General features: G+C 41.2%; 2 protein-coding genes across 3 annotated transcripts in view; one reads left to right on the top strand and one right to left on the bottom strand.

Annotated features, from left to right (window-relative positions):
- The window catches only part of grin3bb (glutamate receptor, ionotropic, N-methyl-D-aspartate 3Bb), a 36,063-nt gene extending 32,932 nt beyond the window's left edge, over positions 1 to 3,131 (top strand). The window contains 5 exon segments of the mRNA XM_054603197.1: positions 1,687 to 1,851; positions 2,188 to 2,255; positions 2,420 to 2,458; positions 2,460 to 2,773; positions 2,776 to 3,131. Coding sequence (XP_054459172.1) covers positions 1,687 to 1,851; positions 2,188 to 2,255; positions 2,420 to 2,458; positions 2,460 to 2,773; positions 2,776 to 3,131 — 942 coding nt within the window.
- Positions 3,132 to 9,150: 6,019 nt separating this feature from the next.
- The window catches only part of tmem259 (transmembrane protein 259), a 19,875-nt gene continuing 2,750 nt past the window's right edge, over positions 9,151 to 26,275 (bottom strand). The window contains exons 3-12 of one of the 2 annotated variants that reach the window (XM_054602503.1): positions 20,927 to 21,238; positions 19,847 to 20,030; positions 19,513 to 19,623; positions 18,708 to 18,830; positions 15,874 to 15,974; positions 15,560 to 15,617; positions 15,030 to 15,113; positions 14,504 to 14,636; positions 13,696 to 13,795; positions 9,151 to 11,563 (exon numbers count right to left, since the gene is read on the bottom strand). In XM_054602503.1, coding sequence (XP_054458478.1) covers positions 10,862 to 11,563; positions 13,696 to 13,795; positions 14,504 to 14,636; positions 15,030 to 15,113; positions 15,560 to 15,617; positions 15,874 to 15,974; positions 18,708 to 18,830; positions 19,513 to 19,623; positions 19,847 to 20,030; positions 20,927 to 21,238 — 1,908 coding nt within the window. In that variant the 3' untranslated portion in view covers positions 9,151 to 10,861. The remainder of the gene's footprint in view (positions 11,564 to 13,695; positions 13,796 to 14,503; positions 14,637 to 15,029; positions 15,114 to 15,559; positions 15,618 to 15,873; positions 15,975 to 18,707; positions 18,831 to 19,512; positions 19,624 to 19,846; positions 20,031 to 20,926; positions 21,239 to 26,275) is intronic. The other variant, XM_054602504.1, reaches the window with a different exon arrangement.

The following is a 26,275-nucleotide window of genomic DNA, read 5'->3' as shown; positions in this document are numbered from 1 at the left end:
GTCTACCATTAGATGAATAGTCTACCAGTCTACCATTAGGACAGTCTACATTAGGACAGTCTACCATTAGGACAGTCTACATTAGGACAGTCTACCATGAGGACAGTATACATTAGGACAGTCTACCATGAGGACAGTCTACCATGAGGACAGTATACATTAGGACAGTCTACATTAGGACAGTCTACCATTAGGACAGTCTACCATGAGGACAGTCCACCATTTGAGGACAGTCCACCATTTGAGACTCCAGGTGCATTGTGGGATTGATCTCTGATCGTCATGGTCACAATAGAAATTCTAACGTAGAGATCTTCGTCAACACGTCCGAGGAGCTGATATCATGAATGTTCCATAGAACAGTAAATATCTGATGAAAAGAAGTTCTGTTGCTGTCTGATTTCACAGTTTATTAATAATCAAGTTTAAATTCTAGTTTAATAAACACAAAAAATCCCCAAATCCTGTCCACTGTTAGCTGCTACAATATATTATCTCCTAATCATCACTGCATGTTCATCCTGTCTGTCTGTCTGTCTGTCTGTCTGTCTGTCCTCCACTTGGCTGTTGGATGGATGAAGATGAAATATGGTTCACCATTCAGGATGAATAACTTTATTAATAACTTTATTAATCCTCTGGCTTTTCATCATCAGGTCTGTTAATTTGTTCAATACCAATATGAGCTGTACTCTGTGTTCACTGAAAATAAGCTAATGCTAACATGCTAACATGTTACTGAGGCAGAGCGGGTCACATCTGTTTGGAAGGTCTCCCTTATTGTTGATCCATCTGGTCCTGAAGGCGTTCTAGCAGCTTGTTCTGACCTTTAAAAAGGGTTCGGTTCTCCAAGAACCTGGCAGGGAACATTTACTCTCTTCTTTTTCTTCCTCTTCCTCTTCTTCTTCTCCCTCTTCTTCTTCCTCTTCCTCTTCTTCTTCCTCTTCTTCATCCTCTTCCTCTTCTTCTTTCTCTTCTTCTTCTTCCTTTTCCTCTTCCTCTTCTTCTTCCTCTCCCTTTTCCTTTTCCTCTTCTTCATCTTCTTCCTCGATCGTTTCCTCTTCCTCTTCTTCCTCTTCTTCCTCGATCTTTTCCTCTTCCTCTTCTTTGTCCTCTTCTTTTTCTTCTTCTTCCTCTTCTTCTTCCTCTTCTTCCTTTTCCTCTTCCTCTTCCTTTTCCTTTTCCTCTTCATCTTCTTCTTCCTCTTCCTTTTTCTCTTCCTCTTCTTCGTCCTCTTCCACTTCTTTTTCTTCTTCTTCGTCCTCTTCCTCTTCTTCTTCCTCTTCTTCTTCTTCCTCTTCCTTTTCCTCTTCCTCTTCTTCGTCCTCTTCCTTTTCTTCTTCCTCTTCTTCTTCTTCTACCTCTTCCTCTTCTTCATCTTCTTCGTCCTCTTCCTCTTCTTTTTCTTCTTCTTCTTCCTCTTCCTCTTCCTTTTCTTCTTCTTCCTCTTCTTCTTCCTCTTCCTTTTCATTTTCATCTTCCTCTTCTTCTTTCTCTTCCTTTTCCTCTTCTTCTTTCTCTTCCTTTTCCTCTTCCTTTTCCTCTTCTTCTTCCGCTTCCTTTTCCTCTTCTTCGTCCTCTTCTTCTTCTTCTTCCTCTTCCTCTTCCTTTTCCTCTTCTTCATCTTCTTCGTCCTCTTCCTCTTCTTTTTCTTTTCTTCTTCCTCTTCCTCTTCCTCTCTGTCAGACTCTTCAGATGGGGATCAGTCACTTCTCGGGTCTCTTCATGTTGTTGTGCGTTGGCGTTGGTGGAGCGTTACTGACTCTGGCAGGTGAACACGGGTTCTATCAACTTGTCCTTCCACACATCCGCCGCCGACAGAACCTCAAATACTGGCTGCACACCTCACAGGTGAGAACCAGAGTGTTGGTTTGGGTTCACTATGGATTCTGGTTTTAGTCTGATGGCAAGTTTGATTCTGAGTTTTACTGTAAAAAAACAAAACATCATTCCTGCTGCGACAAAACCATCGACTGTCTGTTAAATGAGTTAGTGACAGGTCTATATATATACATGTATATATATATGTGTATATATATACATATATATATACACATATATATGTATATATATATATGGAACCAGGTGTCCGAGTTCACAGATGTCCTCTCACTGTGTTCTCATTTCAAACAGCTCCTAAATGATTGTGTTGTTTCTGAGGAAAAAGTTTGTTTGTGTGTTTGTCAGAAAATCCATCGAGCTTTGAACATGACGTATGAAGACGTGAAGAGGCAGCGAGCTGAGAAAGAGAAAAGGTCGGGTTCTGTTACCATCACCGTGTTCATAGAAATGTTTGTCTTTAACTGGGAGGTCAACATTTAATAACCTCATCATCACAAGCTTCTTAAGAGAGGTTAACAGATTGTTTTATGAACTGTTTCCATGGTAACGAATGAACTGTGACTCTGTTTCTGTTCAGCTGTAACCTACCGAAGCCTCAGCCCCCTCCGGCCCCCCCGATCCGCCGCCCCCGGAGCCTCGGCCAAGTGGAACAATGAGGCCAGTAAGGACGCCGCCGACGCCGTTAAGGACGCCCGAGACTTCAAACGAGTCCACTTTAACCTGGAGACCCTCAACACCCGCCGCCTGCTCGCTCGCATGGCCACTTCTGACGCCAAGGGAGGCGGAGCCAAATCTGAAGGGCAGGGACCGTCCAAGCCGAAGGCGGGGCCAAACAGCAGACTGTGTGAGAACGGCGGACCGGCGGCTTCCCTCGCCAGCCTGCTCCTTTCCCGAGCCTCAACTTCCTCCTCTGCGCCTCCCACCGTGGCTGTAGCAGCCCCCCCGCAGTGGTTGCCCCCCCTGCAGCGGTGACTCCAGCCCGGCCTGGTGAGCTGCAGGAGCTGCAGGAACAGATCGACCAGATGAGGGAGAAGCTGAAGACGGCTCTCGCCAGGAGGGCAGAGATCCAGACCACTCTGGCCAAACCTGTCGCCACAGTAACCAACAACCAGTCTGCAGTTACCACAACAACAACAACAACAGGAGCCCCGCCCAGTGCCCCGCCCGTCATCGCCCCGGTAACGCCCTGCCCTGCCAATACCAAGTGCGTGACGACCATGACTGACCCACCTCACAAAGTCCTGTCCAAAGTCCGGCCCCTCCACAGCAGATTGACCAATCAAAGGTGATGCTGTCTGTACGGGTCACATGACTCTCTACGCACTGGCGGCCATTTTAAACTGCTGAAAGGGTTTTATTTTTAAATGCCAAAGTTAATCACACGTTCACTCAGATCAAACAAAAAGGCCACAAGGAGGTAATATTCATATTACTCATATTAATGTATTTGTACCTCACAGATGTACCACAACCACAAAAAGACCTTTAGCTGTTTCTTTATGTTCCTTATTATATGACAGAGTGACAGGAGAGGATTATGTGTGATGAATAAAAACTACAGTAATAAAATCACATGTATGGTAATTATGAGATTTTGTTGACAGAATAATAAATAACCTGTCATATATATATTATATATATATATATATATATATATATATATATATATATACAGATTCTCCTTAATTTGTCCCATTTGACATTGTTTACTAAAATTAGTTGCAAATTCAGTGGTTCTCCGCAGAATTGGAGATCATTAATGGAACATTTAACAATGTTCAATATTGTATGTTAATTTACAGTATCTGCACAGTTGAATGGCTTTTTGAACAAAAAGACTTCAACCAAATAACATAAAATCCACCCTAAAAAGATAAGGTATGTATCTTAAAGCCTTATAATTAGCAAATGATCCAAAAGGCATTAAAAAATAATTATATGTCAATGTATAATATTCCATAATTGTACTTATTGTTTTAACGCCTGAATCTACACCTTATTTGAAAACAGTTCCCTCTAAATTAAAGTGTAATGTTAATAATCAATAGGCAGAAAAAGCAAAAATCTTCACTTAATATAATCTGATCCATTAATTTGTCATGAATCCTGTTAACCTAATAATTAGCTAATTTTCTGAATGAATAACAATTCAACTAATATCTCAATAATAAGCTGCTGAAAATATTTGAGAATCCTTACGTACATCTTCTGGGGAAAGTCATCAGTCTAAGTCTTCATTTCTGGTAATTCAGTGTTGTTTTAAGGGTTAACCTAGCGGATCTTAAGGGATTCTCATTTCATAGTAAGTTGGATCCAAATGATCACAGCCGGATAGGGGAAGTAAAATATAATATTAAGTCACTTTACAAACCTTTGGAGACACTTTGAGTATATGAGGAACAAAGGAGGACCCTAAATTGAGCCCTGGTGTACACCAACGTAACACGTGTATTCGTTTTTTATATAACAAAAGAACCATGCTTTAAAATAACCCTAATCAATCCAGAGGCATGTTTTCACATATGTGATAAGGTAAATTATAGCTTAGTAATTAAAGCAGTTGTTTGATCCTGTCGCTGACAATGTCACGACTTTTCAGTTCACGTAAAAGCTTCTCGTTTTAGTAACAGTAGTTTTTCAATCACTCAGTAAATGCTGACCTTCAGACTGATCCTGTTTAAAATGGCCGCTGGGACTCTGAGGACGTGGTTTCAGGGACTTTTGCAGAAACAAGACTTCCTGTGAGGCTGAACGCTCCGCTCACCAACAAACATCAGAGAACTGACTACAGCCAGTGAACGCACCGCCAAACCAAACCAGAGTCCTGTTGACCCTCCTAAAGAAATGTAGCTGAGTGCTTTCTGTTCATCTTTTATGGGAAAGATTTCAATCTTGTTTACAAAAACAAACATTAAGGAACCTCCTTCTATCAATGAAGGTGAAAATTAATTTGTTTGATCCAAATGTAGTTAAATACTGGATTATCTGCACAGTGTAAAAATAACCACAGAGCAGGATTTTTTTATTCAATTTATATAATTATTTCATGCTATTTGGTACATTTTAATGGGATTCTACTCGTTATGTTTCCCCCTAAATCTGCTTTTAAGGTTTTTTTATTACATTTTTTAGACTGTGATGAGATCATCTAATAAAATATCCTTATATATTGCAATCCATTAATTTATCTATTAGTAGTCCATTTGCAAATTTCGTTAATTTAAATCGTCTCAATATATTATACTTTCTTTGTTAGATAAATGTACCGATGGATCATTGTTCCGACGGCCCATTGTTCCGATGGATCATTGTACCGATGGATCATTGTTCCGATGGTCCATTGTACCGATGGATCATTGTTCCGATGGTCCATTGTTCCGATGGATCATTGTTCCGATGGATCATTGTTCCGATGGATCATTGTTCCGATGGTCCATTGTTCCGACGGTCCATTGTTCCGATGGATCATTGTACCGATGGATCATTGTACCGATGGATCATTGTTCCGACGGTCCATTGTTCCGACGGTCCATTGTTCCGATGGATCATTGTTCCGATGGATCATTGTACCGATGGATCATTGTTCCGACGGTCCATTGTTCCGATGGATCATTGTTCCGATGGTCCATTGTTCCGACGGTCCATTGTTCCGATGGATCATTGTTCCGATGGATCATTGTACCGATGGATCATTGTTCCGATGGCCCATTGTTCCGATGGATCATTGTTCCGATGGATCATTGTTCCGACGGTCCATTGTTCCGATGGATCATTGTACCGATGGATCATTGTTCCGATGGTCCATTGTTCCGATGGATCATTGTTCCGACGGCCCATTGTTCCGATGGATCATTGTTCCGATGGATCATTGTACCGATGGATCATTGTTCCGATGGATCATTGTTCCGATGGTCCATTGTACCGATGGATCATTGTTCCGATGGATCATTGTTCCGATGGATCATTGTACCGATGGATCATTGTTCCGATGGATCATTGTTCCGATGGTCCATTGTACCGATGGATCATTGTTCCGACGGTCCATTGTTCCGATGGATCATTGTACCGATGGATCATTGTTCCGATGGATCATTGTTCCGTCGGCCCATTGTTCGATGGTATCCCGACGTATAATTTTTGTAACGGCACATTGTTCCAACAGGTGTTGGTTTTGATGGCCCATTGTTCTGACGGCTCGTTATTCCAATTTTCATTTTAAATCATAAACTGCCTACCGTCCTAAAAATCACTTCTTTGTACCATACGTGCGGATGTCTAATATGATTTTTAAAATCCTGCATTGAGTGACATCTATTCGGTTATGATAACTTTATGGATGGGCAGTTCAGTTGTAGTCAAGGTTACTTTTAAGCCCATACACATCTCCTTGACCCGAGCCAGTTCTATCTCCACAGTCACTCACCAAAATGCTGTCTCTCTCGTCATCTTACAGAGAGTACAATTATTAGTAATGAAACTAGTAACTAGTTTCATTACTAATAATAGTACTAATAATAGTACTTGCCTATAACTAGTAGTTATAGGCAACAAACCCACTTGGTTAGGCTTAAGAAAAGATTGTGCTTGGGTTCAAATAACCACGTTTGTTTTTCGTAAAATAACTACGCTTGTTACGCAACTAGCGTTAGTTAAATCCAAAAGTTACGTAACAAAACTAAAGCAAAATAAAACAAAGTTGACTTGGTTTCAGACCAGACACAAACAGCGTGCCCCTGGGTGAAAGTCCTGTGTTAGTTTGACTCAGGTACAGGAGGTGGAGCAGGTAGTTCACTAAACAGCAGGCTGCTCAATTCCAAGCTCCTCTAGTCCGCATGTCGAGGTGTTGTTGTCAAGATACTGAACCCCAACTTGTTCCTGAAGGCTGTACGTCTGAGAACAGACTGTCTCATTGCACCACTCCGGAGGAGGAGATGGAGAAATGTTGGAGTGTTCCTTTAAGGTTGTCTGTGTGTTACCACAGGTCCAGTCCACGTCTTCCTCCTTATCTGTTTGTTTCTGTGAGGCGTTCACTTACCTTTCTGTTCCACTGATGGGCTGTGATGCGTTCACTGACCCAGGTGTTTCTGGCTTAGGATGTTTGTATTAAACCGGGCTCCTGAGTGTTATTTGTCATGTTTCTGTTCATGTTGATATTCATGTATTTTTGGAAAAATTAAAAAGGAAATAATGTTTTACCAAATGATGTGTATTGTTCTTCTTATAATTATATAACACAAACGCGTTGAAAAATGTTTTCAGTTCCGATGTTAATAACATGATTAGGTCAGATCTAATGGCTCAACTTTTGAAAAGGAACTTATTTTTAAAAAAGAATGTACACACATGACCATGAAAGCATTGAGGAATAATTATAATCATGAACATTATAATTATTTCAATAAAGTAAAGAAACATATGTTTAATATAATGTTATATAAAAACTAAGTTTCACTATCTAATCCAGATAAACTGGATCTATACAGACCACAACACTGGTTACACTGGATTCAAACTGGTAACGCTGGCTTCACAAGGACCACAACACTGGTTAAACTGGAATCCAACTGGTTGCACTGGATTCAGAGACCACAACAGCATCTACACTGGATTTAAATGGTCTACAATGGTTTCAAATAGAATCACAAGAGCTCCTGACGTGATGACCTGCTAAGGTAAGGGTGTGGTCTCAATTCCTGTTGCCAGCACCTCGTCTATCTGATAGCGTACTTTCGCAGCTCCAGCTAAACAGAGTTCATTTTGTGATATTATTCATAATAAGCAGCTAATTACCTGCCGTACAATCAAACTTCTACTAGTTCTGCTTAAACATTCATAGCTCTCTCCCTCTTTTAGCAATTTAGCAGCTAGCGATGGCTTCCAATTCTACCTCTCTCTTAATGATAATGGTACATGTAATAATGATTATGATAATGGTACATGTAATAATGATTAGTCATTCTGTCTCTTAATGATAATGGTACATGTAATAATGTTTAGTCATTCTGTCTCTTAATGATAATGGTACATGTAATAATGATTAGTCATTCTGTCTCTTAATGATAATGGTACATGTAATAATGATTAGTCATTCTGTCTCTTAATGATAATGGTACATGTAATAATGATTAGTCATTCTGTCTCTTAATGATAATGGTACATGTAATCATGATTAGTCATTCTGTCTCTTAATGATAATGGTACATGTAATCATGATTAGTCATTCTGTCTCTTAATGATAATGGTACATGTAATAATGATTAGTCATTCTGTCTCTTAATGATAATGGTAATGTAATAATGTTTAGTCATTCTGTCTCTTAATGATAATGGTACATGTAATAATGATTAGTCATTCTGTCTCTTAATGATAATGGTACATGTAATAATGTTTAGTCATTCTGTCTCTTAATGATAATGGTACATGTAATAATGATTAGTCATTCTGTCTCTTAATGATAATGGTACATGTAATAATGATTAGTCATTCTGTCTCTTAATGATAATGGTACATGTAATCATGATTAGTCATTCTGTCTCTTAATGATAATGGTACATGTAATAATGTTTAGTCATTCTGTCTCTTAATGATAATGGTACATGTAATAATGATTAGTCATTCTGTCTCTTAATGATAATGGTACATGTAATCATGATTAGTCATTCTGTCTCTTAATGATAATGGTACATGTAATAATGATTAGTCATTCTGTCTCTTAATGATAATGGTACATGTAATCATGATTAGTCATTCTGTCTCTTAATGATAATGGTACATGTAATAATGATTAGTCATTCTGTCTCTTAATGATAATGGTACATGTAATAATGATTAGTCATTCTGTCTCTTAATGATAATGGTACATGTAATAATGATTAGTCATTCTGTCTCTTAATGATAATGGTACATGTAATCATGATTAGTCATTCTGTCTCTTAATGATAATGGTACATGTAATAATGATTAGTCATTCTGTCTCTTAATGATAATGGTACATGTAACATGATTAATAATGATTAGTCATTCTGTCTCTTAATGATAATGTACATGTAATCATGATTAGTCATTCTGTCTTAATGATAATGTACATGTAATAATGATTAGTCATTCTGTCTCTTAATGATAATGGTAATAATGATTAGTCATTCTGTCTCTTAATGATAATGGTACATGTAATCATGATTAGTGGCCCTTATACTACAACAGTTGAGGTCTAAGATGTCCGTGACCGTTTTGATTGGCTCACTTATAAACTGATGACATCGTTGGTCAGATGGAGGTTAACTTCCCGTTTCCCACAGACAGAAATGATTCACTCGTTCACACCGTGTGTGTGTGTGTGTGTGTGCAAACAGCTGTTGTTGTGCACTGGTTTTACTGGACAGTTAAATACAGTTTGATGAGTTTCAGGCTTCAGATCAACTAACAAGGCTACAGTCATCCAGCAGAGGCACGAAGAAGAAGAAATAACTAAATCCCCCCCCCCCCCCCCAAACCTCCCAGTCTGGCTCAGTTTCTGATGCTGATGTCACACTTTAGGCTCCGCCCTCTTTGCAACACAATGAAGAATTCTGCAGAACACAACCAAAAGAGAAGCAGTCCGTCTGTCCACAGCTCAGATCACCTGGTCAACGGTGCGTTCAAGTGACTTGATTCATCAGGTGATCCAGGATCGTGTGACTGATTTCAGCCAATGAAACGCAGAAATGAAATAATTATATATATATATATACACACGATTGTATATCTGAGTTAGATTAATTACTTTTATGAATTAACTGTTTAAACTAAACGATCAGAGTGGTTTTATGTTTTGGGATGATGTAGGAAATGTGACTTCATTTAATTAATAATTCATCTGTTTAAATAAAAGGGTTTATAAACGAGTTATGAGTATTTTCGGGACAGCAGGTCCTGAGAATTAACGCTGACTTTTACGAAACGACCATCAGCACCTGAACGCGCCTGCAGACGTCTCATTTTAAGAGCGTGAACAGTTTCCTTCTTCGGTCCCTTGAACGCATCACAGTGACAGCAGGGCCTAAGGTGTGACACAGCTGGCATCATACTGCACAACCAATCAGCTGGCTCTGCTGCTGACGTCAGTGTTCACAGAGGATTATTGATAAGGCATCCGATCCGACTGATCGATCAGTCCCACCACTCAAAGTACGTCCTGCTCTCAAAGTGTTGTCCTTCAAAATAAAAGCAGATGGAAACAGAAATCGACACTGTTCAGAGTTTGTGCCTCAGTCTGTCAGAATCAGGGCTGATCAACACATTTTCACTGATCAATAACCGGGTCATTTAAAATGAATTACTGTGTTAAAGTGATGTTAAAGGATCAGTCTGGTGTTTTTCCATGCGACTTCCTGTCTGCGTCTCATTGGTTCTTACTGAAGACATCAATCTTTAAAAACTCACATCTATCATTTCAGTAGTTGATCAGCTGATCAATACAGTTCTGATCAATAAACAGCAGGAAACAGGGACTTTGTTGGGGACTATTTTCAGCAGCGGATGAATTCACATGAGGTGCTGTAGTGAGTGTTTGTACTGCGGTGTGATGAAGAGGAAAAAGATGACGAAGATGAAGACGATGTTAGAATCATTCACTGCTGGTTTCAGTCTGAAGATTAATAATCAATACTTTTAGTTTCTGTTTGAAACATCACAATCTGATCCTATGAAAATGGTTTTATGTTTATCAGAAGGTGTTTTATTGATCTAACTGATCAGTTGATGGACATTTATTGATATCGTCTGTTGGACATCTGAAGGTTCTGAACTGATCTGGACCAGATTCCATCTGGTTTACTGGGAACCAGTTCAACCCACCAGAGACCGTGGTCCCTCAGAGGAGTCCTGTGGCCTGGAGGGGGGCCGCGAGCCTCAGCTTCTTTAGCAATCACTTGTTTGTTTAACATCAGAAATAAAAATGATCAGCCAATCACTAATCAATCACCCTGATCAGCTGACAGACTGAGGAACAGGTGATGTCAGCAGGACCACATCTGGGCTCTCAGGACGGGGTCTGCGGTGCTCTGCAGTCTGAACCTGGACTCAGTGGGGGGGAGCAGTCTGTCTGTGAGCAGGTCTCCTCCAAAGGCCCCGCCTCCACCTCCTGGAGCCCTCTGATTGGAGGATCAGCTCCTCCTGCTGTGGTTTTGATTTCAACAGAAACAACTTTCTGATCTTCTACACCTCCATCTGCTGCTCCCCCTCCTGCTGCTGCTGCTGCTCCTCCTCCTCCTCCTCCTCCCGTTGCTCCTCCTCCTTCCATCCAGAACCCAGCCAACACGCTGACATCTGCTGCTCCTGCTGACCCCTGACCTCCAGATGCACCTCCTCCATCCATAGTGTCAGCAGAGGAGTGCTGGCTGGAGGAGGACAGAGCTTCAGTGATGATGGCCGCTGTCTGAGCGACCCAGTTCAGCTCCGACCTCACCTCCCCTCCACCTCCTGAAGCTGCTGGGGAGGAGGAGGTCATGGGGTCAGTCTGAGCCTCCTGCTGGCTGCTGTTGGGTCCTGGTTGTGCAGCGTTGGTAGGTCCTGGTCCTGGTCCTGGTCCTGCAGCAGCACTGTTGTTGTTGTTCAGGTTGTCCTGCAGGGCCGTCTGGTTGGCCTGACCTGCCTGCTGGTTCTGAAGCAGCATCTCCTGGATCCGGATCTGCTGCAAGATGGCAGGAAGCTCGTAGTGGTGGAAGAAGTAGATCATGGAATGCTGAGGAAGTAGAAGGAGGAGAAGGAGAAGAAGAAGTAGAAAAAGAAGAAGAACGAGAAGTAGTAAACGGTTAGTTTGGACTCCGTTTGATAAATGTGATGTGTTCACAGGTAAACGGTTAGTTTGGACTCTGTTTGATAAATGTGATGTGTTAGTTTGGACTCCGTTTGATAAATGTGATGTGTTCACAGGTAAACGGTTAGTTTGGACTCCGTTTGATAAATGTGATGTGTTCACAGGTAAACGGTTAGTTTGGACTCCGTTTGATAAATGTGATGTGTTCACAGGTAAGTTTGGACGTTTGATAAATTATGTTTGGACTCCGTTTGATAAATGTGATGTGTTAGTTTGGACTCCGTTTGATAAATGTGTTGTGTTCACAGGTAAACGGTTAGTTTGGACTCCGTTTGATAAATGTGTTGTGTTCACAGGTAAACGGTTAGTTTGGACTCTGTTTGATAAATGTGATGTGTTAGTTTGGACTCCGTTTGATAAATGTGTTGTGTTCACAGGTAAACGGTTAGTTTGGACTCCGTTTGATAAATGTGATGTGTTCACAGGTAAACGGTTAGTTTGGACTCCGTTTAATAAATGTGTTGTGTTCACAGGTAAACGGTTAGTTTGGACTCCGTTTGATAAATGTGATGTGTTCACAGGTAAACGGTTAGTTTGGACTCCGTTTGATAAATGTGATGTGTTCACAGGTAAACGGTTAGTTTGGACTCTGTTTGATAAATGTGATGTGTTCACAGGTAAACGGTTAGTTTGGACTCCGTTTGATAAATGTGTTGTGTTCACAGGTAAACGGTTAGTTTGGACTCCGTTTGATAAATGTGTTGTGTTCACAGGTAAACGGTTAGTTTGGACTCTGTTTGATAAATGTGTTGTGTTCACAGGTAAACGGTTAGTTTGGACTCCGTTTGATAAATGTGTTGGTTCACAGGTAAACGGTTAGTTTGGACTCCGTTTGATAAATGTGATGTGTTCACAGGTAAACGGTTAGTTTGGACTCCGTTTGATAAATGTGTTGTGTTCACAGGTAAACGGTTAGTTTGGACTCTGTTTGATAAATGTGATGTGTTCACAGGTAAACGGTTAGTTTGGACTCGTTTGATAAATGTGATGTGTTCACATAAAGTTTGTGATAAATGTGCGTTCACAGGTAAACGGTTAGTTTGGACTCTGTTTGATAAATGTGTTGTGTTCACAGGTAAACGGTTAGTTTGGACTCCGTTTGATAAATGTGTTGGGTTCACAGGTAAACGGTTAGTTTGGACTCTGTTTGATAAATGTGATGTGTTCACAGGTAAACGGTTAGTTTGGACTCCGTTTAATAAATGTGTTGTGTTCACAGGTAAACGGTTAGTTTGGACTCTGATAAATGTGATGCGTTCACAGGTAAACGGTTAGTTTGGACTCTGTTTGATAAATGTGATGTGTTCACAGGTAAACGGTTAGTTTGGACTCTGTTTGATAAATGTGTTGTGTTCACAGGTAAACGGTTAGTTTGGACTCCGTTTGATAAATGTGTTGTGTTCACAGGTAAACGGTTAGTTTGGACTCTGATAAATGTGATGTGTTCACAGGTAAACGGTTAGTTTGGACTCCGTTTGATAAATGTGATGTGTTCACAGGTAAACGGTTAGTTTGGACTCTGTTTAATAAATGTGATGTGTTCACAGGTAAACGGTTAGTTTGGACTCCGTTTGATAAATGTGTTGTGTTCACAGGTAAACGGTTAGTTTGGACTCCGTTTGATAAATGTGATGTGTTCACAGGTAAACTCTGTTTGATAAATGTGATGGTTAGTTTGGACTCCGTTTGATAAATGTGATGTGTTCACAGGTAAACGGTTAGTTTGGACTCCGTTTGATAAATGTGATGTGTTCACAGGTAAACGGTTAGTTTGGACTCTGTTTGATAAATGTGATGTTGTTTGGACACAGTTTGATAAATGTGACGGTTAGTTTGGACTAAAATTATCTCATTCACAAGTCACATTCTTTGGTTCTTGGTTTCAATTATATGAAGTTATCTAACAACAGTGCTCTTAATATGAAATGAAAACACTTTGACTTCCTGTAGGGACTCGGGGTCAGTGTGAAGGTGATGAAGGTGATGGTGGTTCTGACCTGGATGAAGAGCCAGGAGGTGACCAGGGCCAGGCTGCTGTACTGCCCGTTGAAGCGGTAGTGATACGCGTAGAAGGCAAAGTGGTAAAGATAGAAGAACCTGAGGAACACAGAGACGTTCATGATACAAATAATCTCCTCCACCGTTCATTCAGTTCAAGTGAAAACAATCTATAAAAGAGTTAACTCCCAGACCGGACAACATCGTAGGAGAGACCAGTGTGTAGCCCCGCCCTAAAGCATCCCCTGCTTTATGGTCTGTTTGACTCTAAATGGAGCATCATTTACTAAATGAACATCATGCTGTATTGAAGAAGACTTGAAACTAGAGATTGAGACCATAAACTCATGTTTACAATGTTTACTGAGGGAATAAATCAAGAGAGAAGTAGAGTCATTTTCTCATAGACTTCTATACAACCAGAGGAGTCGCCCCCTGGTGGACAGGAGAGAGAATGCAGCTCTAACACATGAACCTTTGACTTCACTCTAAAGAACCAGAGGTTGCTGCGTGCTTTGGAACACGCTTGAAAAAGTGATATTTTCAGATTTTCCATTCATGCTTTGTGGTACTGCAACTCAAATGACCATGACTAAATTGGTTCCATTTAGCCAATAGGTGGCGCTGCAGCAGCATCATCTAACTATAAAGAAAGTATTCTCAGGGCTCTGAACGGCCAGGATTGTTGTTTCTACTGTGCTCTAATTGGTCCAGTGCTGTACCTCTGGGAGTGGTTTTAATTGAGCCAATGATGTGAGCCAATGATGTGAGCCAGTGATGTGATCCAGTGCTGATCATGTGACTTACCTCAGCCAGTGGCGTTTGCTGGTATTTGTGTGACAGCAGATGGCGTCATACTGATCGGCCAACCAGACGATGAGGATGATGTAGAAGGCCGTTGTCGTATCGTTGAAGAACTCAGACATGATGGCCTCCATGCCTGATGACAGGAAGTGACACCAGCAGGTCAGGATTTTACTCTTTTAGCTGCACAAAACCTCCAACCAATCACTGGCTTCAGACTTGAGGAGAAACAACATCTTATAACAACTATCAAAGGGTTTGTCTCATAAAGCTGTGACGTAAACCTTGTTCGCATCATGGACTTGGATTTAACAGCCTCCACTCAGGACGTGACAGTTTAGACTTTAGATTGAACCGTTTCAGTCGGACCATGACTGCTTCCACTCAGGACGTGACAGACTAAATTTAGATGGAATCCTGTAGCGCAACTGTTCTGACCAGGTTTGGACAAATGGGTGGACTAGATTTCAGCCTGGTCCTGTCTTGACTAGGGACTCGACTGTCTCAACATTTCAGGAAGCGGACTTACCAACAAGAGCCAGGATGACGGTGAGCAGAGGGGCTGCTGGAAAGGCGATAGTCATGTTCATCTCCAACATCTGAAGAAGATCCACTGAGGAGGACAGACCGAGACCAGATCAACACACAGCTGATGGTTTAAAGATAGAGTTAATATAGTCTGTACTAACACTAGTACTCTGTTCATGTACCGGAACATTCATTCACGCCCTCATTATGTGTTTAGACTGAAAGTCATCAGTCGAGTCAGTTAGCAAATTTCTCAAACTGGACCAGACTGAACTGAACTAGACTGAACTGGACTTGACTGGATTACACTGCACTGGACTACATTGGACGAAACTGGACAGGTCTGACTCTGGACCAGACTGATCTGAACTAGACTGGACTGAGCTGAGCTACAGAAAACCGTTCTGGACAGGACTACAATAAACTGGTCTGAGCTGGACAGGAAAAAAGTGAACTGGACTGAACTGGACTGAACAATAAAGTGGTTTGGACCAATAACTGTGTGGCCGTGAGGCCTGAGAGTAAACTGACCAATGAAGACGAAGATCTGGTGGTGAGAATATCTGAGCAGCATGGACACTGATAGAGTCTGAAAAAGACAAAACATAACCACTGAACAAAACACTTCAAAAGAGTTAGATATTTGGTCTGGATTGGCTATCCTTTAAACTTCCTCTTTATTCTAAAACACCACCTCTCACCGACATGTTTGATGTCAATATGAAAGTCTAACCTTTGACCTTTCCGTATTTAAATGATGAATTTCACCAGTTTTCATTGCAGACTAATGAAAATGTCAGATTTTACCGATTCAGCTGGTGAACCACTAAAACCTATTAACTTACGAATATGACCATGATGACAAAGGCAGCCAGGTACGAGGTTCTGGCCATCCACATGCTGACAAAGCGGTAATGTTCTCCAGACACCACATTTCTCAGGAACCCTGCAGAGAACCACACTGTTACATCAACTACCTGCTGATGACTCAGTTACTGATCTACATACACAAGGTTAATTATTACTTATTCTGTTTCAGGGTAGGGGATTAGAGGAACTCAGGTTCTGTTTCAGGGTAGGGGATTAGAGGAACTCAGGTTCTGTTTCAGGGTAGGGGATTAGAGGAACTCAGGTTCTGTTTCAGGGTAGGGGATTAGAGGAACTCAGGTTCTGTAATCAGCCTTTTTTCATTTTACGTAACATTTAAATCAGTCACTTCCTGTCTCAAGGCAGAAGAACTAGTTCATGCATTTGTTCCCTCTAGACTAGATTACTGTAACTCCTTATTATCAGGCTGCTCTAATAAGTCTCTTAGATCTTTACAGTTGATCCAGAATGCTGCAGCACGTGTTCTAACAAAAACTAAGAAAAGAGATCATATTACTCCAGTATTAGCTTCTCTGCACTGGCTCCCTGTTAAATCAAGAATAGAATTTAAAATCCTTCTCCTCACCTACAAAGCTCTAACTGTTTAGGCTGGTTCAGGTCTATAGTTAGGACTGGTTCAGGTTTATAGTTAGGACTGGTTCAGGTTTATAGTTAGGACTGGTTCAGGTTTATAGTTAGGACTGGTTCAGGTTTATAGTTAGGACTGGTTCAGGTTTATAGTTAGGACTGGTTCAGGTTTATAGTTAGGGCTGGTTCAGGTTTATAGTTAGGACTGGTTCAGGTTTATAGTTAGGGCTGGTTCAGGTTCTATAGTTAGGGCTGGTTCAGGTCTATAGTTAGGACTGGTTCAGGTCTATAGTTAGGACTGGTTCAGGTTTATAGTTAGGACTGGTTCAGGTCTATAGTTAGGACTGGTTCAGGTCTATGAGTTAGGACTGGTTCAGGTCTATAGTTAGGACTGGTTCAGGTCTATAGTTAGGACTGGTTCAGGTCTATAGTTAGGACTGGTTCAGGTCTATAGTTAGGACTGGTTCAGGTCTATAGTTAGGACTGGTTCAGGTCTATAGTTAGGACTGGTTCAGGTCTATAGTTAGGACTGGTTCAGGTCTATAGTTAGGACTGGTTCAGGTCTATAGTTAGGACTGGTTCAGGTCTATAGTTAGGACTGGTTCAGGTCTATAGTTAGGACTGGTTCAGGTCTATAGTTAGGACTGGTTCAGGTCTATAGTTAGGACTGGTTCAGGTCTATAGTTAGGACTGGTTCAGGTCTATCAATAGTTATCACGTGTAAACAGAATGTCTACAGCAGAATCAAACATCAGCTCCTCAGGGATGGGTTAAATGCAGAAGGGACATTTCATCTATACATGAATATATGTTCATGACTAATAAAGCTGATAAATACACTCACTTATACTCATACTCACTTGTACTTATTCTTATACTCACTTGTGCTTATTCTTATACTCACTTATACTCACTTATTCTTATCTTACTTATCTCTTATTCTTATTCTTATTCTTATACTCACTTATTCTTATTCTTATACTCACTTATTCTTATACTCACTTATTCTTATACTCACTTATTCTTATACTCACTTATTCTTATACTCACTTATTCTTATTCTTATACTCACTTATTCTTATTCTTATACTCACTTATTCTTATACTCACTTGTACTTATTCTTATACTCACTTATTCTTATACTCTTATGTCTTATTCTTATTCTATTCTTATACTCACTTATTCTTATTCTTATACTCACTTATTCTTATACTCACTTGTACTTATTCTTATACTCTTATACTCACTTATTCTTATACTCACTTATTCTTATTCTTATACTCACTTATTCTTATACTCACTTATTCTTATTCTTATACTCACTTATTCTCACTTGTACTTATTCTTATACTCACTTATTCTTATTCTTATACTCACTTATTCTTATACTCACTTATTCTTATACTCACTTATACTTATTCTTATACTCACTTATTCTCACTTGTACTTATTCTTATACTCACTTATTCTTATTCTTATACTCACTTATTCTCACTTGTACTTATTCTTATACTCACTTATTCTCACTTGTGCTTATTCTTATACTCACTTATTCTTATACTCTTATTCTTATACTCACTTATTCTTATTCTTATACTCACTTATTCTCACTTGTACTTATTCTTATACTCTTATACTCACTTATTCTTATACTCACTTATTCTCACTTGTACTTATTCTTATACTCACTTATTCTTATTCTTATACTCTTACTTATTCTTTCTCACTTATTCTCACTTGTACTTATTCTTATACTCACTTATTCTCACTTGTACTTATTCTTATACTCACTTATTCTTATACTCACTTATATTCTCACTTGTACTTATTCTTATACTCACTTATTCTTATACTCACACTTATTCTTATCACTTATTCTTATTCTTATACTTATTCTTATTCTTATACTTATTCTTATTCTTATACTTATTCTTATTCTTATACTCACTTATTCTTATACTTATTCTTATTCTTATACTCACTTATTCTTATCTAGGCAAAGTCATGTCTAAAGCTGAGAAATAAAGTGGAACTTTGGTTTGGTAAAGAAATTAAGGGAACTAAGGTTCTGTAATCAAAGTAAGGGATTGGAGAAACAAAACTGGATTTGTTAAGACGCAACATGAAATATTCTGGAACAAAGCGACATTCACTTTTAACCCTTTCATTTGTTTTTTAAATAAACCTCGACCTTGCTTTCTCTTATTGCTGGTGTCTTTCTACCTTTGTTCTCTTCGTTCTCTGCGAGCGCCTTCACACTGGACATCAGGATGTCATCGTAGCCCAAGAACTCGTCGAGCAGAAAGCGACTGAAGCCGTCACCGAAACACTCGTCCTTCATGGGATCTGAACAGGTGTACAGTTTCATCAAAGGTGTGAGAGTCATGTGACTGTGAGGCTCTTCTCATTTCTCTATTTTGGGCCTCCTCCCTTCTTGATCAAAGGGCTCCACCTTGGAAGACGTCCCAATTTAAAAGGCATCTCTGGGAGCGAGGAGACACTGGTGTATCCTTTAGGGATACCTTTCAACACCCATGAGGAATTAAAGAGTCGTGAATCACAGCTGAATAATCTGAAACCATAACAGCTTTGATAAATTGTATTAATTAAAGACTTTCTGTCCTTCGTAGTGTGTAGCCCCTCATAAGACTCTTCTAACCAGATTACAAAATGACTTTTTCACCAGATATTAAATATTTTTAATCTTGATTGTAGCTACATTAAATTCACTTGCTATTGTGAATTTAATTAATATGAAATATAAAACTTTAATTCATCTGTCATAGATCATTAAATAAAGATTCATAACTTAATAAAGAACAGCTGATAAAGATGGGAAATACATCATATATCACTAATTATTTTATGTGTAATTGGTCAAATGCCTGCTTCCTCAACTCCTCTTGTCTTTTCCTCATCTCCTCCACTCTCATCTTCTGTGGCTTGGACTAAGACGTGAGGAGAGGAGGTGAGGAAAGGAATCAAGGATGTAGAAACTGGGAAAGGAGAAAGACCTTTAGTGTCTCACCCAAAGTGACGACCATGACGGGGATGTTGAGTCTCTGTCTGGTGCTCTGAGACAAACGCAGGAAGCCATACTCCAGAGAATACTCCACGATGTACTCCTCCTGAGGCCACACTGAGGAGACAAGAATACCATGACTCTACAGTATCTGAGGAGGGTTATCTTCTATAATGAACTCCAATGGTTCTGATTCAAAGTCACTAAGACTCTGCTACCACCTGCTGGGGTGAAGGAGAACCTCAGTTCTTTACATGTGGAGGAAGAAATGAGGGATGTGGAGGAGGAGAGGAGGAGGAAGGAGGAGGGAGAGTGAGGAGGGAGGAAGTGGAGAGTTTACCTGCTCTGGTCATCATCTCCAGCTCAGACACTGAGTCCTTCAGCGGCTGCATACCTTTAGTGGTCGGGCTGAAGGAGATGTCCTGGCTGTCGTTCACTCCTCCTGCTCCTCCTACTGCTCCTCCTCTTCCAACACCTCCTCCAATCAGAGACGGCTTCAGTCGAGGCTCAATATCCAGCTCAAACTGCAGAAAACAGAGTAGAACTATTCTATGAAAGAATTCATCTGAAAACTACATGAGCTAATCTGAGAACTACATGACCCAATCTGAGAACTACATGACCCAATCTGAGAACTACATGACCCAATCTGAGAACTACAGGACCTAATCAGAGAACTACATGAGCTAATCTGAGAACTACATGACCCAATCTGAGAACTACATGACCTAATCAGAGAACTACATGAGCTAATCTGAGAACTACAGGACCTAACAGGACCTAATCAGAGAACTACAGGACCTAATCTCCGGGAGTTAAACTATTTCCCCAGGACCTAATCTAATCAGAGAACTACAGGACCTAATCTGAGAACTACAGGACCTAATCTGAGAACTACAGGTACTATTATTATTATTATTATTACTAAACATTACCGGTTGGGATTAGCGTTTTGACGCCATCTGCACAGGTTGTTGATTTAGGCTTCTGTTTAATTTGCCAGAACGCGTAATAAGAGCTGCATCAGCCGGTTAGCATAAAATCAAACTGGTGTTTGTACACCGCACTGGAACAAACAGAACCACCCAGCCTACCTGTTGCACAGTGGTGTAACAGACCATAGTTGATCTGTGTTCTGTAAACTTGAATAAATAATAAATAATAATAATAATTCAGTTGTTTTCCAATGAATATAAACTATAAATTAGAGATGAATTATGAGCTGTTTAACTTAACCCTAGCTCAAAACAGATTATGATTCATCAGTAAAACTAATAGTCTTGTATACCATCTGCTGTAACAAAACAACAACAACAAAAACAATCTGATTGGCTGATATTGATCATTGAGGATCAGTATTGCTGACTCCCGCTGACACCTAGTGGCTGTGGAGGGAAGTGAATCGGACGTATTTGCTCACCTGCACTGAGCTGTTGTCAAACATCTCCAGGGTCATCTCCTCCTCGTCCTCCTCTTCCTCCTGCAGCGCTGCCAGGCTGAGCCCCACCACTCCTCTTGCTCCTCCTCCCTCCTGCTCAGCCTCCAGCTCCTCCTGGAGGCCCATGGAGTCGTAGTACTGCAGGAAGACGGGGGCTCGGCTAGAGTTCCTCTGGATCTCCACACGCAGGATGCCGTCACGAGGCCAGCGCTCCCTCACCACCTCCAGGCAGTTGATGGGCGAGCGAGAGAAGGCGATGTGAATGTAGGCGAGGATGAAGAGGACGAAGAGCGCCTGACAAGGAGCACAGAGGAGGTAATACCACAAAGTCTGATAGAGAACATGATGTTAGTGTTTCACACAGCTAGAATGATCAAACATTTTCATCAGAACTGCTATTGATGCTGTTACGTTGATTAATGCATTCATATGCAGCCACTTTGTCCGGCTCTCTAACCGGTGTAGCATCAAAGCATGGTGGAATCAAAAACCAGCCGTCTGTCTCCAGAACTGCGTCTGCTCTTTTCCCTGTGAGCTTCAACACTGTCCCTTCTACTGATATTCTATGAAGTCAGTTTGATATTCACTAGGACTGAAGTCGGTTTGACATAGACCTACATTCATAAAACTGTTAACACAAACAAAACTAAGTTTTCTAAGCTCTACTGACTCAGCAGTCTGCATCCTGCCCCATCATGACCCAGCAGTCTGCATCGTGACCCAGCATGACCCAGCAGTCTGCATCCTGACCCATCATGACCCAGCAGTCTGCATCCTGACCCAGCAGTCTGCATCCTGACCCATCATGACCCAGCAGTCTGCATCCTGACCCATCATGACCCAGCAGTCTGCATCATGACCCAGCAGTCTGCATCCATGACCCAGCAGTCTGCATCATGACCCAGCAGTCTGCATCCTGACCCATCGTGACCCAGCAGTCTGCATCCTGACCCATCGTGACCCAGCAGTCTGCATCCTGACCCAGCAGTCTGCATCCTGACCCAGCAGTCTGCATCCTGACCCAGCAGTCTGCATCCTGACCCAGCGGTCTGCATCATGACCCAGCAGTCTGCATCATGACCCAGCAGTCTGCATCGTGACCCAGCAGTCTGCATCGTGACCCAGCAGTCTGCATCCTGACCCAGCATGATCCAGCAGTCTGCATCGTGACCCAGCAGTCTGCATCATGACCCAGCAGTCTGCATCCTGACCCAGCATGATCCAGCAGTCTGCATCATGACCCAGCAGTCTGCATCCTGACCCAGCATGACCCAGCAGTCTGCATCATGACCCAGCAGTCTGCATCCTGACCCATCGTGACCCAGCAGTCTGCATCCTGACCCATCGTGACCCAGCAGTCTGCATCCTGACCCAGCAGTCTGCATCCTGACCCAGCATGACCCAGCAGTCTGCATCCTGACCCATCCTGACCAAGCAGTCTGCATCCTGACCCAGCGGTCTGCATCCTGACCCAGCAGTCTGCATCATGACCCAGCAGTCTGCATCATGACCCAGCAGTCTGCATCCTGACCCAGCAGTCTGCATCGTGACCCAGCAGTCTGCATCGTGACCCAGCAGTCTGCATCATGACCCAGCAGTCTGCATCATGACCCAGCAGTCTGCATCCTGACCCAGCATGACCCAGCAGTCTGCATCCTGACCCACCCAGCAGTCTGACCCAGCAGTCTGCATCTGACCCAGCATGATCCAGCAGTCTGCATCGCAGTCTGACCCAGCAGTCTGCATCATGACCCAGCAGTCTGCATCCTGACCCAGCAGTCTGCATCATGACCCAGCAGTCTGCATCATGACCCAGCAGTCTGCATCATGACCCAGCAGTCTGCATCCTGACCATGATCCAGCAGTCTGCATGACCCAGCAGTCTGCATCATGACCCAGCAGTCTGCATCCTGACCCAGCAGTCTGCATCATGACCCAGCAGTCTGCATCCTGACCCAGCAGTCTGCATCATGACCCAGCAGTCTGCATCCTGACCCAGCATGATCCAGCAGTCTGCATCGTGACCCAGCAGTCTGCATCATGACCCAGCAGTCTGCATCCTGACCCAGCATGATCCAGCAGTCTGCATCATGACCCAGCAGTCTGCATCATGACCCAGCAGTCTGCATCATGACCCATCGTGACCCAGCAGTCTGCATCCTGACCCAGCAGTCTGCATCCTGACCCAGCAGTCTGCATCATGACCCAGCAGTCTGCATCATGACCCAGCAGTCTGCATCATGACCCAGCAGTCTGCATCCTGACCCAGCAGTCTGCATCATGACCCAGCAGTCTGCATCCTGACCCAGCATGATCCAGCAGTCTGCATCATGACCCAGCAGTCTGCATCATGACCCAGCAGTCTGCATCATGACCCATCGTGACCCAGCAGTCTGCATCCTGACCCAGCAGTCTGCATCATGACCCAGCAGTCTGCATCATGACCCATCGTGACCCAGCAGTCTGCATCCTGACCCAGCAGTCTGCATCCTGACCCAGCAGTCTGCATCATGACCCAGCAGTCTGCATCTGCATCAGTCTGCACCCAGCAGTCTGCATCTGCAGTCTGCATCCTGACCCAGCAGTCTGCATCCTGACCCAGCAGTCTGCATCCTGACCCAGCAGTCTGCATCATGACCCAGCAGTCTGCATCATGACCCAGCAGTCTGCATCCTGACCCAGCATGATCCAGCAGTCTGCATCATGACCCAGCAGTCTGCATCATGACCCAGCAGTCTGCATCATGACCCAGCAGTCTGCATCTGACCCAGTCTGCATCCTGACCCAGCAGTCTGCATCCTGACCCAGCAGTGCATCATGACCCAGCAGTCTGCATGACCCAGCAGTCTGCATGACCCAGCAGTCTGACCCAGCAGTCTGCATCCTGACCCAGCAGTCTGCATCCTGACCCAGCAGTCTGCATCGTGACCCAGCAGTCTGCATCATGACCCAGCAGTCTGCATCCTGACCCAGCATGATCCAGCAGTCTGCATCATGACCCAGCAGTCTGCATCATGACCCAGCAGTCTGCACCCTGGCCCAGCAGTCTGCATCATGACTCAGCAGTCTGTTGCATCACTAAGTGTTTACTGAGAGAAGCCTGGAGGGTTGAGTGCTGGTAATCTGGTGGATTTACATAATCTCTGGATTTCTTTACCAGACTCAAAATATTGTAATTTTAATCCTCATTCCTGCAGATTGGAAACACCTATTTTACAGGAACATTCTGTTGTTGTTGTTTTCAGGCATATTTTTGTTAATGTTGTCCAGAGAACACTTTCGTACACAAGATACGTCGTCGGCGTAGAAAGACCACATCTAAGCATATAAAGAACACGTCGTCGGCGTATAAACCGTCTTCCACTGTCTCTATATAAGAGACGTTTCACACCTTGTGTTATATATTTACTCTATATAAGAGACGTTTCACACCTTGTGTTATATATTTACTCTATATAAGAGACGTTTCACACCTTGTGTTATATATTTACTCTATATAAGAGACGTTTCACACCTTGTGTTATATATTACTCTATATAAGAGACGTTTCACACCTTGTGTTATATATTTACTCTATATAAGAGACGTTTCACACCTTGTGTTATATATTTACTCTATATAAGAGACGTTTCACACCTTGTGTTATATATTTACTCTATATAAGAGACGTTTCACACCTTGTGTTATATATTTACTCTATATAAGAGACGTTTCACACCTTGTGTTATATATTTACTCTATATAAGAGACGTTTCACACCTTGTGTTATATATTTACTCTATATAAGAGACGTTTCACACCTTGTGTTATATATTTACTCTATATAAGAGACGTTTCACACCTTGTGTTATATATTTACTCTATATAAGAGACGTTTCACACCTTGTGTTATATATTTACTCTATATAAGAGACGTTTCACACCTTGTGTTATATATTTACTCTATATAAGAGACGTTTCACACCTTGTGTTATATATTTACTCTATATAAGAGACGTTTCACACCTTGTGTTGTATATTTACTCTATATAAGAGACGTTTCACACCTTGTGTTGTATATTTACTCTATATAAGAGACGTTTCACACCTTGTGTTATATATTTACTCTATATAAGAGACGTTTCACACCTTGTGTTATATATTTACTCTATATAAGAGACGTTTCACACCTTGTGTTATATATTTACTCTATATAAGAGACGTTTTCACACCTTGTGTTATATATTTACTCTATATACGTTTCACACCTTGTGTTATATTTACTCTATATAAGAGACGTTTCACACCTTGTGTTATATATTTACTCTATATAAGAGACGTTTCACACCTTGTGTTATATATTTACTCTATATAAGAGACGTTTCACACCTTGTGTTATATATTTACTCTATATAAGAGACGTTTCACACCTTGTGTTGTATATTTACTCTATATAAGAGACGTTTCACACCTTGTGTTGTATATTTACTCTATATAAGAGACGTTTCACACCTTGTGTTGTATATTTACTCTATATAAGAGACGTTTCACACCTTGTGTTGTATATTTACTCTATATAAGAGACGTTTCACACCTTGTGTTTATATATTTACTCTATATAAGAGTTAAAAATCGTCTTTCACACCTTGTGGCCTGTGTATATTTACTCTATATAAGAGACGTTTCACACCTTGTGTTTTATATTTGTATAGCATTTTGGGTCTATATAAGAGACGTTTCACACCTTGTGTTATATATTTACTCTATATAAGAGACGTTTCAGTGTTTAAGTTATAATATAATATATAATAATCGGTTAAATAAATACCTTGTGTTATATATTTACTCTATATAAGATTTTCTTTAACTTTTTTTCACACCTTGTGTTCTTGTGTTATAATATTTACTCTATATAAGAGACGTTTCACACCTTGTGTTATATATTTACTCTATATAAGAGACGTTTCACACCTTGTGTTATATATTTACTCTATATAAGAGACGTTTCACACCTTGTGTTATATATTTACTCTATATAAGAGACGTTTCACACCTTGTGTTATATATTTACTCTATATAAGAGACGTTTCACACCTTGTGTTATATATTTACTCTATATAAGAGACGTTTCACACCTTGTGTTATATATTTACTCTATATAAGAGACGTTTCACACCTTGTGTTATATATTTACTCTATATAAGAGACGTTTCACACCTTGTGTTATATATTTACTCTATATAAGAGACGTTTCACACCTTGTGTTATATATTTACTCTATATAAGAGACGTTTCACACCTTGTGTTGTATATTTACTCTATAATATTTACTCTATATAAGAGACGTTTCAC

The sequence above is a fragment of the Anoplopoma fimbria genome, chromosome 8 (genome assembly GCF_027596085.1).
Source record: "Anoplopoma fimbria isolate UVic2021 breed Golden Eagle Sablefish chromosome 8, Afim_UVic_2022, whole genome shotgun sequence".
NCBI classification, from domain to species: Eukaryota; Metazoa; Chordata; class Actinopteri; order Perciformes; family Anoplopomatidae; genus Anoplopoma; species Anoplopoma fimbria.
This window is presented reverse-complemented; position numbering and strand designations above follow the sequence as displayed.